The following is a 15,120-nucleotide window of genomic DNA, read 5'->3' as shown; positions in this document are numbered from 1 at the left end:
GCTGAGTAAATTGCTGTTGTATGCTGGAACTTGTGGTGTTTCTCAGCACGAGTCCTTTAGTTTTACAGCTTTGATTCTTTCAAGATGGCGTTCAGATATAACACACTTTTGTCATAAATACAGAATGCTGGCGATCTGGTTGTTCTTTAGAACTCTGTGCTGAAGCGTCAGTTGGTCACTAGCGAGTTAACTGACAAACTGATGCTGTGTTTGAGGTACATATTTGTCTCTGCATTTAAGAATGTTTTACTGACATGGCTGAGAAAGATACTAATCAACTCATAGAAAATGTTCCTTATTTTAGTTTTCTAGAGCACAAACTATAACGAACAAATCCCCTCATTTTGTTAGTTTCTGAAGGTTCTGCTATCCATTTTTTAGCTTTGAATCCATCAAGATGGGGTTCAGGTGTGCCACATTTTAGCATAAAGAATGTTAGCGCACTAGTTGTTCATTAGAGCACCAGGTCAAAGCTACAGCCGAACACTGAGGAACCATCTGAAAAGCTGCTGCTGTTCATTAGGAATATATAATGGGTAACCATGCAATATGATCGTGTATTGCCATCAAGGGCTTATGGTGACATCATAAATGTTGAGGCTGAAAATCTCCCTAGGAAAATTGATCACCCACAGCAAGTTCATTTTCTCCCATAAAAAAAAGTCTGAGCTTTTCTCATGGCTTGGGTGAAACCCCCTCACTTGGCAACAGAGGCGGTCTCTTAGCACAAACATTATCACTAGCAGCACAGGCCTAGCATTGACTCACTATATCCTCTCTCTGGAAGTCCATTCTACACCACAAGAATGATTGTCCCATTTTTCTCTTTGTTACGCTGTGCCTCTTGTGCTGATCATTGGCAAGAACTAGAACATATCTAGACCTAATGTAACCCTCACTTAAGCAACCACAATCATGCATATTCAAGCACTTTGTGAAAATACTAAATCCTCAAATACAAACCGATAACACTCAGCAGCCACTTACTACCAATTCCTTGGCAATACTTAAAACTTGCCCTCCCCAACCAGCTTCTCCTATTAATCTGTGTTCAACAGTTTGTTCCTTGCCAGTCACTATTAACGTCTTCTGATGATGCAGGCCATCCTCAATTTCTTCAATCAAGTCAACAAGAAGAGGTGTGGCACAGCGGCCAGGGCGGCTGACTCTGGAACACGGGGGCTCACAGTTCGATCCCCTTTGCTGGCAGCAGGTTAGCCCAGCGCCATGTGACTCTGGGCAATAGCTTGCTTAATTTTAAAAAATCACGAATCCCTCAACATCAGTAGTGAAATCCTTAGTGTAATACCGTCCCTGTGCCTGCATCTGAATTGCTCAAGCTGCAGGCTTTGGATCCCTCCTAACTGTAAACAGCAGATTCTAAATAGAAAGTATGAAGTTTAATCATTCTATAACAAGCTGCGTCTTCTCTCTCCACATCTGTATAATTCTTTTTAATACCCTAGATTAGATCCACCAATTCCTTGCTCTGAGCCACTTGAGGCAAGACTGCTGCTAGGCCCAATTTACTAGCATCCTTGACAATGATAGTTAGTGACACACATTAAACCCTTTTAATGTTGGTGACAAGACAAATGCTGTTTTTCATTCTTTTAAGGGCTTTTTGCATGTATTTAACACATGGCACTCAACTGGGAATTGTTGGATGCCAAAGTAGATTGCAGGCTTCAGTCTGAAAATTTCAGATTTGCAACTTCATGTTGCTTCACTTTTTATTCTTCTTATAACAGTTTAGGTGGCCTGAGTACTGTTGCTCACACGTCCCAGATTGGTACTTATTTACAAAAGATCACTTTCTGTAGGTTCCATATGTGATAATCAACGAGGGGAAGAGCATTCACACCTATGCTCTCCAAGGTCGTGAGGTAAGTCCAAATGCAATAAATAATCTTCGCAAACACACTAAATGAGACTCCAGGTATAATTCTCGGTCCATCAAAGGCAAGTCTACTTTATTCCAGTGATCTCATTTATCAAGCAAACAGGCATCTCACCAAAGCTAGCTAACTAGCTTAATTCTCGGTCTACACTTTAAGAACCGTTTGTATTACCTCTTTTTAGCTGTCCTCTAGGCTGTTCTTTAGACACAGCTTTTGTATAGAGTGATGCTCCTCACAGCAGGGTATTTCTATTCTGGAGTACCCACAAAGAGGTGTGAGTTTTCTGAACCGGGCTATCAACAGCCACACTGATCATTGAACAGTGATCAAGGAAGACACAAACGGCTGTCCTCACCTAAAGAAACCTTCCCCTTCAGAACCGCAATTACTGTAGTCCCATACTCCACCACTCCCATCTATCCAATTGCAGTGCTCCATCCAGCTTCAGGAATATCAGCAATATACTTACTCTGTGTGGGAAAGCAGCTTCACCTCCATAATGAAGGAGAGGTTGTTTTCCCACTGGAACAGGAGAGGGACTTCCAAAATGGAATCTGTAGGCCTTCATTACTCGGGCTAACTCACGGACAAAATGCATGTACCACACATGCCACATACATACACACTCATAACATACACTTGGAATTTCGGCACTAGGATCTGTGGAAGCGCGTAGAAGCGCGTAGAAGCGTAACCTTACACCAGTGAGCCAGTAGCATAGATAACAATGTGTGATCACAACTATAGAGTCACAAACATGCTACGTTGGTGTGCCCTGTTAAGTCACAGGACATGTCCATTCCCTCAGTCATGTCAAAAGACAGGCCTAGGCATCTGCGCACACACTCGATTAGAGTGCGGCTACGGCCAAACTAAAAAAAACAGGTCAGCAGATACTTGCAGTTGTGCAGGGGAACACAACAGTGCAACATGCAGGGACTATCCAATCATAGCACATATTAGGACCCATTTCATTAGATTTGACATAACATGAATGGTTAGATGACAACTGCTTGGTAGAGGTCACATTCACTTGATCTGGAGAAGTCACTGGTTTAACATCACCACATGAGTTTTAAATTTTAGGGCCAATTTTGTTAATGAGATACAATGTTCCCTGCTATTTTCCTAATGTCAATATTTGTATTTTAGATATTGATAAATAAATCCTAATCGGAAGGTCTCAGTGACACGATTGGGAGCCTGCACTGGTTACTGAAGACCTTTGAAACTAGTGGAGCATAAGCACCTGTCTCCTATTCCACCGGTGGTGAGAAGCTAGCGAATCTGTATGACTTCGGAGGGGCTTTCTCTACAACAATAGTTAGAAAAAATGCTGTAATTGGTGCATCTAAAATGAATTGATTATTTAAGGGCACTTCTAAAATACTCCAGTACGTGCACAGTATGTTGCACAAGCCTGACTCCCCCAGGGTACTATGATATCTTTTGCAAGAACATGTTGTGAGTATGGTGTCACAGCCTCTCAGAGGATTATATTAAGAACGATAGTTGTTTGCTATATATCTCCAACTTGTATTACACAGATGGTAGCCCGCAAACACTGCTTGAGGTCACTGAAGAAACAGACCAGCTCAGACCCTTAAAAGTCAAGTATGTTGGCTTGATAATCATTAACAGTAATGCATTTTGTTTGACGAGACTAGGAGCCAGATTTACGAAGATTAGGAATAGTGATTTCATAATTCCGATGTCCTACAAATCGCAATTAGGACATCGCTATTCCTAATGTATGAAATGAATATGAGTTTATTAGTGATTCCTAGTGGGGTCACAAATAAACCTACCTCATGCATAATAATGAGGTAGGTCTCCATTTGCGACCTGCTAGGATACATTTCCATCACAGAGATGATTGCCTGCCAGGGTCACCAGACCCCCATGTCTTTGATTGCTTTTAAATAAAGTAATTTTTTTTTTAATGCAGTCCGTTTTTCTCAAATGAAAACAGGATGCATTTAAAAAGAAAAAAATTTAATGTTTAAGTTTCATTTTTTGAGAGTAGGCAGTGGTCCGTGGGACCACTGTCTGCTCTTAAAAATATTTTTTCAACATTCTCTAAGGGAAAGGGATGAAGGGACCCCTTCCCATTTTCAAATGGGTTACCACGACTTTTAAAATGATGGTAAACTACTGCTTTTTGGCAACTGGAATTTGGTCGCGAAACAGTAATACATATAATTCAGATTCATTGTTTTGAAGGGAGCACCAAAACACACTCCTTCCAAATACCGATCAAAAATGCAAATTGTAATTCGGTAATAAGTAACTAAATTGCATTATGTACATCTGAAAAAGCATTTTTCCTGTTGCAAATGGCCAGATTCACAGTTATTTTGACATGCCAGAAGGTATGGAAGAGTATGCATGTGGTAGGTTTATGGCATAATTTTGGAGCAACACCGAGAAACACTGGTTCCCTCCGCTTGCAAATTAGAGCAGGTTATGGTTGGGCATAAGTTCGTTTTGAAGATGCAAGTGTGACTTGTGATGCAGAGACCGGTTACTGCTTGACTTGTTGGATGTTTATAGGTGATATCAATGAGTTCTCACATGACCCTAGCATTATTGGCAACCTCCCATGATTCTGTTGATCATGGGAGAGAAGCGGGGTCTCTTTTCATGAGTTCTCTTATCAGCCTTTCTGCCCTGTTTTGTCCATTCTGGATGTGGTCAATTTGATATTTAGAGAGAGAGGTCTAAGAATTCAGAGGCCTTTTTAATGCCATCTAATTAGAGTTGACTGGTATGATTTCACATGTATAGCAATGTCTTAAAATAAGGAAGGAAATTTGCCTCAGTAAACTTTTAAAGATATGGAAAAAAAATAAAAAAAAAGAACATGTTTCAATTGAAGGACTTCATGTGCGCTTACATTTTCAGCAGTGATTTCAATATATACTTTTGATGTGGCGGGAAAGTGACTGGATTGTTTGACAATAAAAAGTGGTATTTAATCTGCGCAGGTTATATTCTGTATCATGAACCATTTTTTAGTAAGATTTGTGAATAGATTTTATTTGAATAAATTTCAATGCAGAGGACGATGTGAGGCGTTTTATTTTGCTGTTGTGATGCCAGACTGCAAAGAACCGAAGAATCATGCATCACTTAGTTGAGAGCAGTGTTTTTCTGTTGTTTTTCATCTTTTTTCCCCATTACTGCCAAAACCTTAAATGGGTCAAGCAAGGTGAATAAAATGCAGAGTATGTAAATCCTGTTGGCATTTGCAGGGTCCACTGGCCATGAGAACAGCCTTCCCAATGGTATGCTCCAAATAGACTGTTGAGTTTGTCCTCCTTTAGGGAAGTGATTACACGAAGATTTCAGAAAGCCAAGTTGGGTGGGCGGGCCTTTTTGGTAGCTGCAGCCAAGCTGTGGAATACGTTACCCCTCTGCATTGCTAGTATCACTTCCTACACTATTTTTTGCAAGAAACTTAAAACTTGCCTTTTCTCACTTCTGTGATGGATGGTCTGTTTTTTTTCTATCCCTTTGCAGCTTCTTCCTTTATTGCTAGTGTTTCGACACCCTTGGGTATAACGCGCTCTACAAATCACAAATATCAAATATTAAAATGAGACTTCTTTGACCCCTTATGGTTCTTTCATGCATGTCTGTTTTGTTTGAACTCATCATTCTTTATGTCCAGATTAAATGACTGTCCAGCCAAATTGTAAACATTCGTGTTTTCCCCTTTTTTTATCAGAAGGGAGTCATCGCCAAACTGATGTGTCTGCTTTTGGAGAACCTACGGAATTTGAATATTTAAGGAAGGTGATGTACGAATACATGATGGGCAAGGAGACCAAGGTATATGTTTCTTTATCTCGGACACACATTATGCGCTATACAATTTGTAACCCCCTTTATCTTTGTTTTGCTGGTGTTAACACAGTGCTAGCTCTTAAGTAATTTTCCTTTTTCAAAACAAACCGAACTGCTGGGGCTTTTGGGAGTATAGATGAAAATTCTATAGTGGAAAAGCAAGTGACATCTTTCTAGTGCTTTTAAAAAGAATCCCTGAATTTGAATTTGTCATTCTCAGCTTTATTATTATCAAAATTATCCATCACTTGCACTGCCCACATGCACTAGGAACCAGAACAAAAAGGAGTGGTAAACAGTAATGCTTGTAAGGCAGACAAACATTATGCATATCTAATGATGAATGTTTGTGTTACCTCTAAAAGGCAATGAAGACATTTTGGTAAACAGACCTTTCCTTTCTTTCTGACCTTAAAACGTTCTAGAAATTCTAAAAGGCGTAGGTGATGTTAGAAGTTCTGTGGTGTCTTGGTGGAAAGTTCAGTGATCCTAGGTTGGCAGTGTTCAAGTCTACACAGATTTCCAAGTATTATCCACATTGTAAACAGCAGTTGGTGTAGTTCTTTCAGTGTTGCCATGGTAGGGTTGTATGTTTACAGATTGAAAGGTTTGGTGGCTGCTACTTTATATATGTATTAAGCTTGCTGGTCAAGTAGTGAGGTAAACCAACAGTGTAGAGGAGAATTACATAGTCATGCCTGTAGATAATAACTTATCTAACTAAGAATTCATTCAGATGAAATGATATGAATAAATTTAGGTCCCAATAATGGAGGAAGCCATAATTTCAGTGTTACCAGTTTGACCTGATCCTTGAAAAACAAATTGTCAACAATCCCAATTTATGGGTTTTAACAATATTGAGACAGATGGGGTTAAAGTCCTAAAAAGTCAGCTTATTGAACAGACAGAATGACAGGCACGGCGGCATTCTGTAAAATACAGTTTTATTGCCATTTACAAGTTTGTTTATTGCTTCTCAGTTTTGGCATGACTTCAGACACTCCATGACTGGTAGTGTTGGTGAAGTAATACTGGTGACGCCTGATGCCCTACGAAGCGTGGTGTGAACAACATGCTGAATCTCATCAGCACACTTTCGCGATAAGATAGAAGCCCTCAATAACTTCTGAAATGTGTTGCGCAAGAAGCTTCCTGAACATCTGGATTAAGAAGTTGACTTCAGAAGAAGACTACAGAAGAATAGCTCTCTAGAGTAGAAAGATTTCAAATGCTCCCAAGCAATCTCTGAAACACTGAGCTAGTATTTTAGCCTGCTTAGGCTTCCTGTTCTGCAGTAATCCAGTTTTCATCTTATGTCATAAATTCAATTGCCTCACCTTAACAAAAATCATTTATGTTCCTTTTGTTAAGTGATAATTCAGTTCTCAATTAATGTCAATCATCCTCTTTCCTACCTCAAGGAATAGTTCCTTTGCTTTACACAATAGTTTGGACATTTAATTCTTTCTTTAATGATACATGTAAAGTTGGTTACATCTAAATAGGTTGAACTGGAAGTTGATTTATGTATTGTTGTGCTATACACCAGCTCCCTGACTGTTCACAAAATCTGGGGTCTAAATATCAAGGTGTGCTAGTGAAGCACATTCACAAATAGGAATGATTACAAAGAAATATTAGACCAGTATGAGCCTTATTTTTGGTTCATTCATTTTAGCCACCTAGTAACCTCTCCCAAATGATGACCGTCATCAAGTTGTGCAGAAATAGTGATTTTCATAGTATCAGAGGCGAGCGCCATGACACCCAACGCCGCTACGCTGCCAACATCCTCCACGAACTCAACACCGGCCGATCATCCACGTGCATCCAGGCCACCCCGAAGCTCACCCACGGACCCTTCTCCTGCCACAAAACACCGGCACGGCCCGCCCCTCCCATCAGGGCAGGTCACAACCATCTCAGATGCATACTACTCAACACCCACTCCGTCCACAGACACGCCATCGAACTCTGGGACCTACTCGACTCATCCCTCCTGGATGTCGCCTTCCTGACGGAGACCTGGATGAACCCCTGCTCGGTGCCCGACATTGCCATAGCCATCCAGGACGGCGACAAGATCACTCGCAGGGACCGTATTAACAAACCAGGAGTAGGAAACGCCATCATCCATAGGAATACCCTCAGAATTTCGACCAGCGCCGAAGACACCCTCAGCACTGCCGAACACCTGCACTTCCAGATCCACATCGATCCCAACACCACCCTCAGAGGAACCCTCATCTACAGACCCCCCGGACCCCGACCACAGTTCAGCGACTCCATCACCGACGTCGTCAGTACGCACGCCCTTGCATCCACAGACTACATCCTCCTCGGAGACCTGAACTTCCACCTCGAACGCCAACGACACCACCCTGCTCGACAACCTCACTAAAATCGGACTCAAACAGCTCATCACGACACCTACCCACTCCGCCGGACACACGCTCGACCCCATCTTTTCTGCCAGCAACCACGTCACCTTCAGCCACACCACCGAACTCCACTGGACCAACCACCTCTGCATCCACTTCTCTTTCGAGAAACACACCACGCACAACCACCCACAACAAATCCCCTACCGCAGCTGGAACAAGGTAACCGAAGAACAGCTAATCACCACCCTCGCCCGAGACCCACCAACCGACCCCACCGACGCAGCCGCCTACAACTTCAGGCAATGGAGCGACGACTGCGCCAACACTCTCGCCCCGGTCAAGAAACCCTCAAACAGACGCATCGACAGAAGGGCCATCTGGTTCACCACCGACCTCCAAGCAGACTTGCCGAAGACTCGAAGAAGTGGCGCCACGAACAGACACCGGACAACCACGCTGCCCTCAAGAACGCCAGCCGCAAGCACCACCAACTCATTTGAACCGCCAAAAGGACCTCCTTCAAGTAACGCATCAATAACAACGTGCACAACAGCAAAGAGCTCTTCAACATCGTGAAAGAACTCGCCAACCTCAGCTCCAGCTCTAACGACATCCCGCCGTCGCAAGACCTCTGCGGCTCCCTAGCCACCTTCTTCCACCGCAAGATCGCAGACATCTACAACAGCTTCAACACCCAGACCCCCCAGACAGCCGCCAATACTTCAGACCCAACACCCTTCAACCACACCGGCCTCCTGGTCACCTGGAACCACATCAACGACGATGACACCATCAAAATCATGAACACCATCCACTCCGGCTCACCATCAGATCATTGCCCTCACCACATTTTCAACAAAGCAAGCTCCATCATCCCACCCCAACTCCGGAAGATCATCAACAGCTCCTTCGAGACCGCCACCTTCCCGGAAAACTGGAAACACTCCGAGATCAACGCCCTACTCAAGAAACCCAAGGCGTACCCAAAGGACCTCAAGAACTTCCGGCCCATCTCCCTGCTCCTGTTCCCGGCGAAAGTCATTGAGAAGACGGTCAACATGCAACTGACCCGCTTCCTCGAGGAGAACATCATCCTGGACACGTCCCAATCCAGATTCCGCAGTAACCACAACACCGAAACCCGCCTCATCACCTCCACTGATGACATCAGGACCCTGCTGGACAACGGCAATCCGCGGCCCTCATCCTCCTAGATCTCTCTGCCACCTTCGATACCGTCTGCCACCACACCCTACGCACACGATGCAGGGATCTGCGACAAAGCCCTGGACTATACCACCGCCTTCCTCACCGGCAGAACCCAGAGAGTCCGCCTCCCCATTCTGATCGGAAGCCACCAAGATTCCCTGTGGCGTACCCCAAGGATAATCCCTCAGCCCGACCCTTTTTAACGTCTACATGGCACCGCTCACCAACATCATCCGAGCACATGACCTCAAAATCATCTCATATGCTGATGACACCCAGCTGATCCTTTCCCTCACCAAGGACCCCACCACCGCCAAAACCAACCTCCTCGAAGGAATGAAGGCCGTCGCAGATTGGATGAAGAACAGTCGCTTGAAACTGAACTCTGACAAGACAGAGGTCCTCATCCTCAGCTCCACCCCCTTCCCCTGGGACGACTCCTGGTGGCCGGCCATGATGGGAGCTGCACCGACACCCACCAACCACGCACGCAACCTGGGGTTCATCCTGGACTCAACACTATCAATAACCCAGCAAGTCAATGCCATCTCCTCCTCCTGCTTCAACACCCTCCGCATGCTTCGCAAGATCTACAGATGGATCCCCACCAGAAGGACGGTCACCCAAGCCCTGGTCAACAGCAAGCTGGACTACGGCAAAGACCTCTACGCGGAAACCAAGGCAAAACTCCAGGGAAGACTCAAGCGCATACAGAACGCCTCCGCGCGCCTTATCCTCGACATCCACAGCCACATCACTGCCCACCTGAGAGACCTGCACTGGCTCCCCGTCTACAAGAGGATCACCATCAAGCGCCTCACCCACGCTCACAAAGCACTCCACAACACCGGACCGACATACCTCAACAAACGACTCACCTTCTACACCCCGAACCGCCAGCTTCACTCCGCTGACCTCTCCCTTGCCACCGTTCCATGCATCCACCGAACGACCACCGGAGGCAGATCATTCTCCCACCTCGCCGCCAAGACATGGAACACCCTCCCCATCCATCTGCGACAGACCCAGGACCTGCTGACCTTCAGGAGACTTCTCAAGACCCGATTGTTCGAACAGTAGCAGCACCCCCACCCCCCCTCAGCGCCTTGAGATCCTCACGGGTGAGTAGTGCGCTCTACAAATGAATGATTGATTGATAAAACTATATTTCACTAAAGACACGGAGGGGAATATTGCTTTTACGCATCGTTTATTACTGCCTTTACCATGCAGGAATTCATTTGGAATTTCGCCAGTGAGGAGCAAGAGCAGAAATAGAATTCTATTTTAAGAATGTGTGACAGCAAAATTATTCCACATTGTCTTAACATTTTATACCCTGAACTCTTTCTGTCACATAATAGCTGATAATCAAGGGAAAAATGTTTGTTATGTTAAATCCCTCATGTCTGATGCTTCACAGTGCTCTACTTCTATGAAATATACTTGTTATTGTTGCACAAGCCTTTATTTTGGTCGCTGTCCCACTGAATCCTAATATATATATTTTTGATCATTTATAGGCATATTCACACTTTTCTGAATACTTAAACTGTCTCCCAAAAACATATCAGCATTGTCTTGTAAAATAAAAAATATTTTCCATTTTTCATCCCATTCTCTTTTCACTCTCATGTCTTATTCCGAAGACATTGTAAAGTAAAGCTGTCTACAATTGGCTCTTCCCTAAAGCATTTTGGCCAAATAGCTTTTCTTAAAGGGACTAATTTTTTCACAATTAAAATGAAAAAGTAATCATTAGATCATGTATCAAGGATTTACTAACAAACCAATTTATTTCTTAGGCCAGTATGTCTAGGTTTTTCTTTTAATCTCAAGTTGTACTGTATTTTATGATAGCATGCCCCTTATTAAAAATACAGTTGGTGCTCTTTCTTGCATGCATGTGTTTTAACTTGGTTTTGGACCCGTATTTCCCCAAATAAATGGGGCATCCATTAAGTGAACATAAGCAGCCTACTCATAGTATACTTTTTAAATATGAGGAATGTCATACCTTAGTCGGCATTGAAGAGCTCGCTGGCATTCTGTTGAGTTTAGGAAGATATTCTCAAGTTGTGACTGATGAAAAGAGCAAGATGCATGTGACGCAGCCTTAAAAAGAAAGGAGAAATTAGCTGCGCTCATGGGGAGGGTCATATGTACTCTGATGCTAATATGCTAACTGTACACTAAGGAAGCATTTTTGTAATACTTTATTTGGGGTAAAATCAGTCACATTATACGCTTCTTAATACAAACACAACTTCCTTAAGTATTTGAGTATCAAGACATGATATATCGGTATGGATATCGTGTGGCTGTAGATTCACCTGCTGTGCGTACTCCTGCCGTCTAATGTTGGGCCCGGATGTGTACATGTTGTTTTTCTTCAAAGAAGTCTTAAGTCATGAGGTACTTTGACTCTTTCTCTTGGAGATAATGCGCATGGTCATCAACTCTATTTTTAGATTGTTTTCCTTCCGCCATCAGGTCTGGACATGTGCTCCTGTGCTTTGGGGCGACAACGTTGCGGTGCTCTCTTCGGTCCACTCGGTTTCCTCTGTCGGTATTGTACTTTGGTCGTGTCTCCATTACTTTCCGTCTCTGGTCGACGTTTGATTACTTTGCTTGAATGGGACTGGGTCGACAGCTTCCCCTCCTGGTCCTCGCCCTTTGGGGCCTGCTCTCTCTATTGTGTTTTCTCCACCATGCCTCGACGGTGATGGAAAGGACACCATTCTGGTACTGTTATCACAGCCATGTGAACTATCCACAGACTGATCTCCATCAGGTCTGCAATCTGTGCCTGTCGCTCGAACACAATGAGGCTGCCTGCAACACTTTGCCACTTAACTCTTTGTGACCTGTCGACTCAAGATGTCAAATAGGGGCAACAATGACCCCCGGGCCTCTTCCGTCCTGAGGACATAGAAGGGGAACATCATACACAACCATTGGCTGCAGATGAAGAGGCTTTCTCACCCGAAGAAAGTTCTGCCTGCGACATGGATATTGAGTCTGTGAGCACGACACTCACTCTCTACACCGCAGTCAACTGGAGCAGCTGACATCCAAAAAGCACTCGGCCACTCTGGAGCACACGAGGCAGGCTTTCAAGCCACCACTGCCTTCGGGCCAGTGTCGGCACGGATAAACCAGTATGGACACCCCACTCAGTTCCAGCTCAGTGCTGAAGAAGCCTTTGAGACCTACCGCGCCGGCTACTCCGACACTGGCACCAAGCCGATCCTCGGCAACGACTTCATCTGCCTCAGCGCCGATCAGAACCAAAACCAAAAGTACCCTCTGAGCGGAAGACCACGACCAGCAAGTCCAGCACCGTTGAGCCGATTCTCCATAAGCTGCAGGAGGAGCTTGACTCGAGGCAGAAACATCCAGTCATGCACCCCACATGGGCCGCATCCTTGCCCGTCCTGAGGGCCCTGCTGTGCCACCCTCGAAACGTCCGCTGTTCTTCAAGGAGGCCTTGGACATTTTGATTCTAACAAAACAACGCAAGAAAGCAGAAAGGGATACCAGCCCCTTACCAGATGCAGAACCTCACCCTATTCCTTAGACTTGCCCCTCCCAGCCTTCTTCTCCAGGGGACCCTCTTGATATCACACCTCAGGGGTCTCGACACTCTGACACGGGTGGGCATGTGTGGGTGATGACTCTTTCGATACTCCTCCACAGGGTGACCCTAAAACCTAGGGTGGATAAAAAATATAAATCCTCCCCTTCTCACCCCATCTGTGTTCGTGATCAACTCCCACCCGACTCCCTGGTGTTCACTACTGCCCGTAAGTCAGCAAATTCCTAGGACGGTGCGGATTCCCCGCCACCAGAAATGGAAAGTAAACGCGTAGTTTCAGCAGTGAAAAGTGTGGCAGCACAAGTCACGAACCAATGGCTTTTTAGCTAATTCTGTCAGCTTTCTTGCAATGTGATTGTGCCTATTGGAACGAGATGGTGGAGCACCTCCAATATCGCGCAGAGGAGCACAGGAAAAGGGGGCAAGAAATAGTTTCTGAGGGCAAGCAGATATCTAATACCTCTATTCGCTGTGCCCGAGATGCAGCAGACACCGCTGCCAGGGGGTCAATTCTAGTGTCCTGCCACGCAAACACACCTGGCTCCGTATTTCTGGCTTCAAGTCGGAAGTTCAGCAGAACCTGTTGAGCATGCCTTTTGATGGTCAGCATCTCTTTGGTTCACAAGTGGATCAAATCTTAGAAAAGATATGAAAACAGCCAAGGCGATAGGGGCACTTCAAATACCCGATCCACACCGCTCCTTTCGACACCTTGCCTTGGAGGCTCGAAGACAACCTCCCTTGAAGCCTCCATGTCCAGTCAGCGCAGCCAGGGCCAGCAAGGCTCCCCCAGGGGATATTTTGAAGGGTCTTGTAGAGGTAATAATTCTAGAGGCGGGGCAAGCGTTACTCCCCAAAAGTTTTACCCCTTAACCGGTCCCAAGATGCTTGTTTCCAGTCCAGGGAATACCTGGCTTGGCAGTTCGGGCTGGACTGTTCCTATAAGGAACAGGGTCAAGACTGATTTGCATATGGTTGGGTCTGAATTGGGGTGACGAAGTGAGCTAAAGAACGATGATGGATTCATCCCAGATCTGTGACTGGGGGTGAGTGTCTGAAAAGTTTCAGCGCTCTGTCTATCATCTTCTTGTGTTTGCTTTGTTCGCCCTAAGTTGGCAGGGTATGCCCAGATTAGGGTCCCTTGCTCACTTTGCCAATGGATTCAAGCTAGCCTGGCTGATGAGGGGTGTTACCATGAAACCGGTCCCAAGATGCTTGTTTCCGATCCAGGGAAGACCTGGCTTGGCAGTTCGGGCTGGACTGTTCCCAAAAGGAACAAGTTCAAGACAGATTTGCAAATGGCTGGGTCTGAACTGGGGTGGTGAAGTGAGCTAAAGAACGATGATGGATTTGACCCAGATCTGTGACTGGGGGTGAGCGTCTGAAAAGTTTCAGCGCTCAGTCCATCATCTCCTTGTGTTTGCTTTGTTCTCCCCAAAAGTAGCTTCAGCCACTAACAAAACCTGAAATGCTTCTTTTTCCCGAACCACACACCACCAGTTGGCTGGGGCCTACCAGGCTTCCTTCCCACATGTCGAACTGTCACCTCAGACCAGTGTGTGTTGGATATTATCCAACATGGTTATTGTCTGAAGCTCACTGCCACGCCTCCCACCATTCCACATCACAAACACAGACGCTAACCAGAACACCAAAGGCAACTCAGGGAGGAGGTCAAAGCCCTCCTACTCAAATAGGCCATAGATCCCATCCCTCACCATCAGCAAGGCACAGGAGTATACTCTCTGTACTTCCTGATACCCAACAAGGACGAGTCCCTCAGGCCCCTTCTAGACATCAGGCCGACAAATGAATACAGCCTGTCAGAGCACTTTCATATGGTCACTGTTAGACCTGTCATCCTTAGTGTGGTCTTTTCCCCAACTTTTTGCCTTCCATTTTTGCTGTATCTTTTTGTTGACCTTAAGACTGTGAGCTCTTTACCACTACTAACCAGTGCTAAAGCTCATGTACATCTCCCCTAAACATGTTAACATTGGTGTATACGTGATTGGCATATCTAGGCCAGTAAGTCCCTTGTAAAGTGCTACACCATCTACCCAGGGCCTATCGTCTAAATTCTACTAGTGGCCCGGCAGCACAGGTTGTGCCACTCACACAAGTAGCCTTTCAAACCTGTCTCACGACTGCCATTACAGGGCCTATGTGTGCACCC

The 15,120-nt window shown here is 45.2% G+C and overlaps 1 protein-coding gene across 4 annotated transcripts in view; it reads left to right on the top strand.

Moving 5' to 3' along the window:
- The window catches only part of GOLGA4 (golgin A4), an 840,043-nt gene that overhangs the window by 723,522 nt on the left and 101,401 nt on the right, over window positions 1-15,120 (top strand). For all 4 annotated transcript variants that reach the window (XM_085607536.1, XM_085607535.1, XM_085607534.1 and 1 more), the window contains one exon: window positions 5,632-5,735. In XM_085607536.1, the coding sequence (XP_085463662.1) occupies window positions 5,632-5,735 (104 nt within the window). The remainder of the gene's footprint in view (window positions 1-5,631; window positions 5,736-15,120) is intronic.

Source organism: Triturus cristatus, chromosome 5_2, assembly GCF_964204655.1.
Source record: "Triturus cristatus chromosome 5_2, aTriCri1.1, whole genome shotgun sequence".
NCBI classification, from domain to species: Eukaryota; Metazoa; Chordata; class Amphibia; order Caudata; family Salamandridae; genus Triturus; species Triturus cristatus.
The sequence above is the reverse complement of the archived record's forward strand: the minus strand, read 5'-3'. Positions and strand labels throughout refer to the sequence as shown.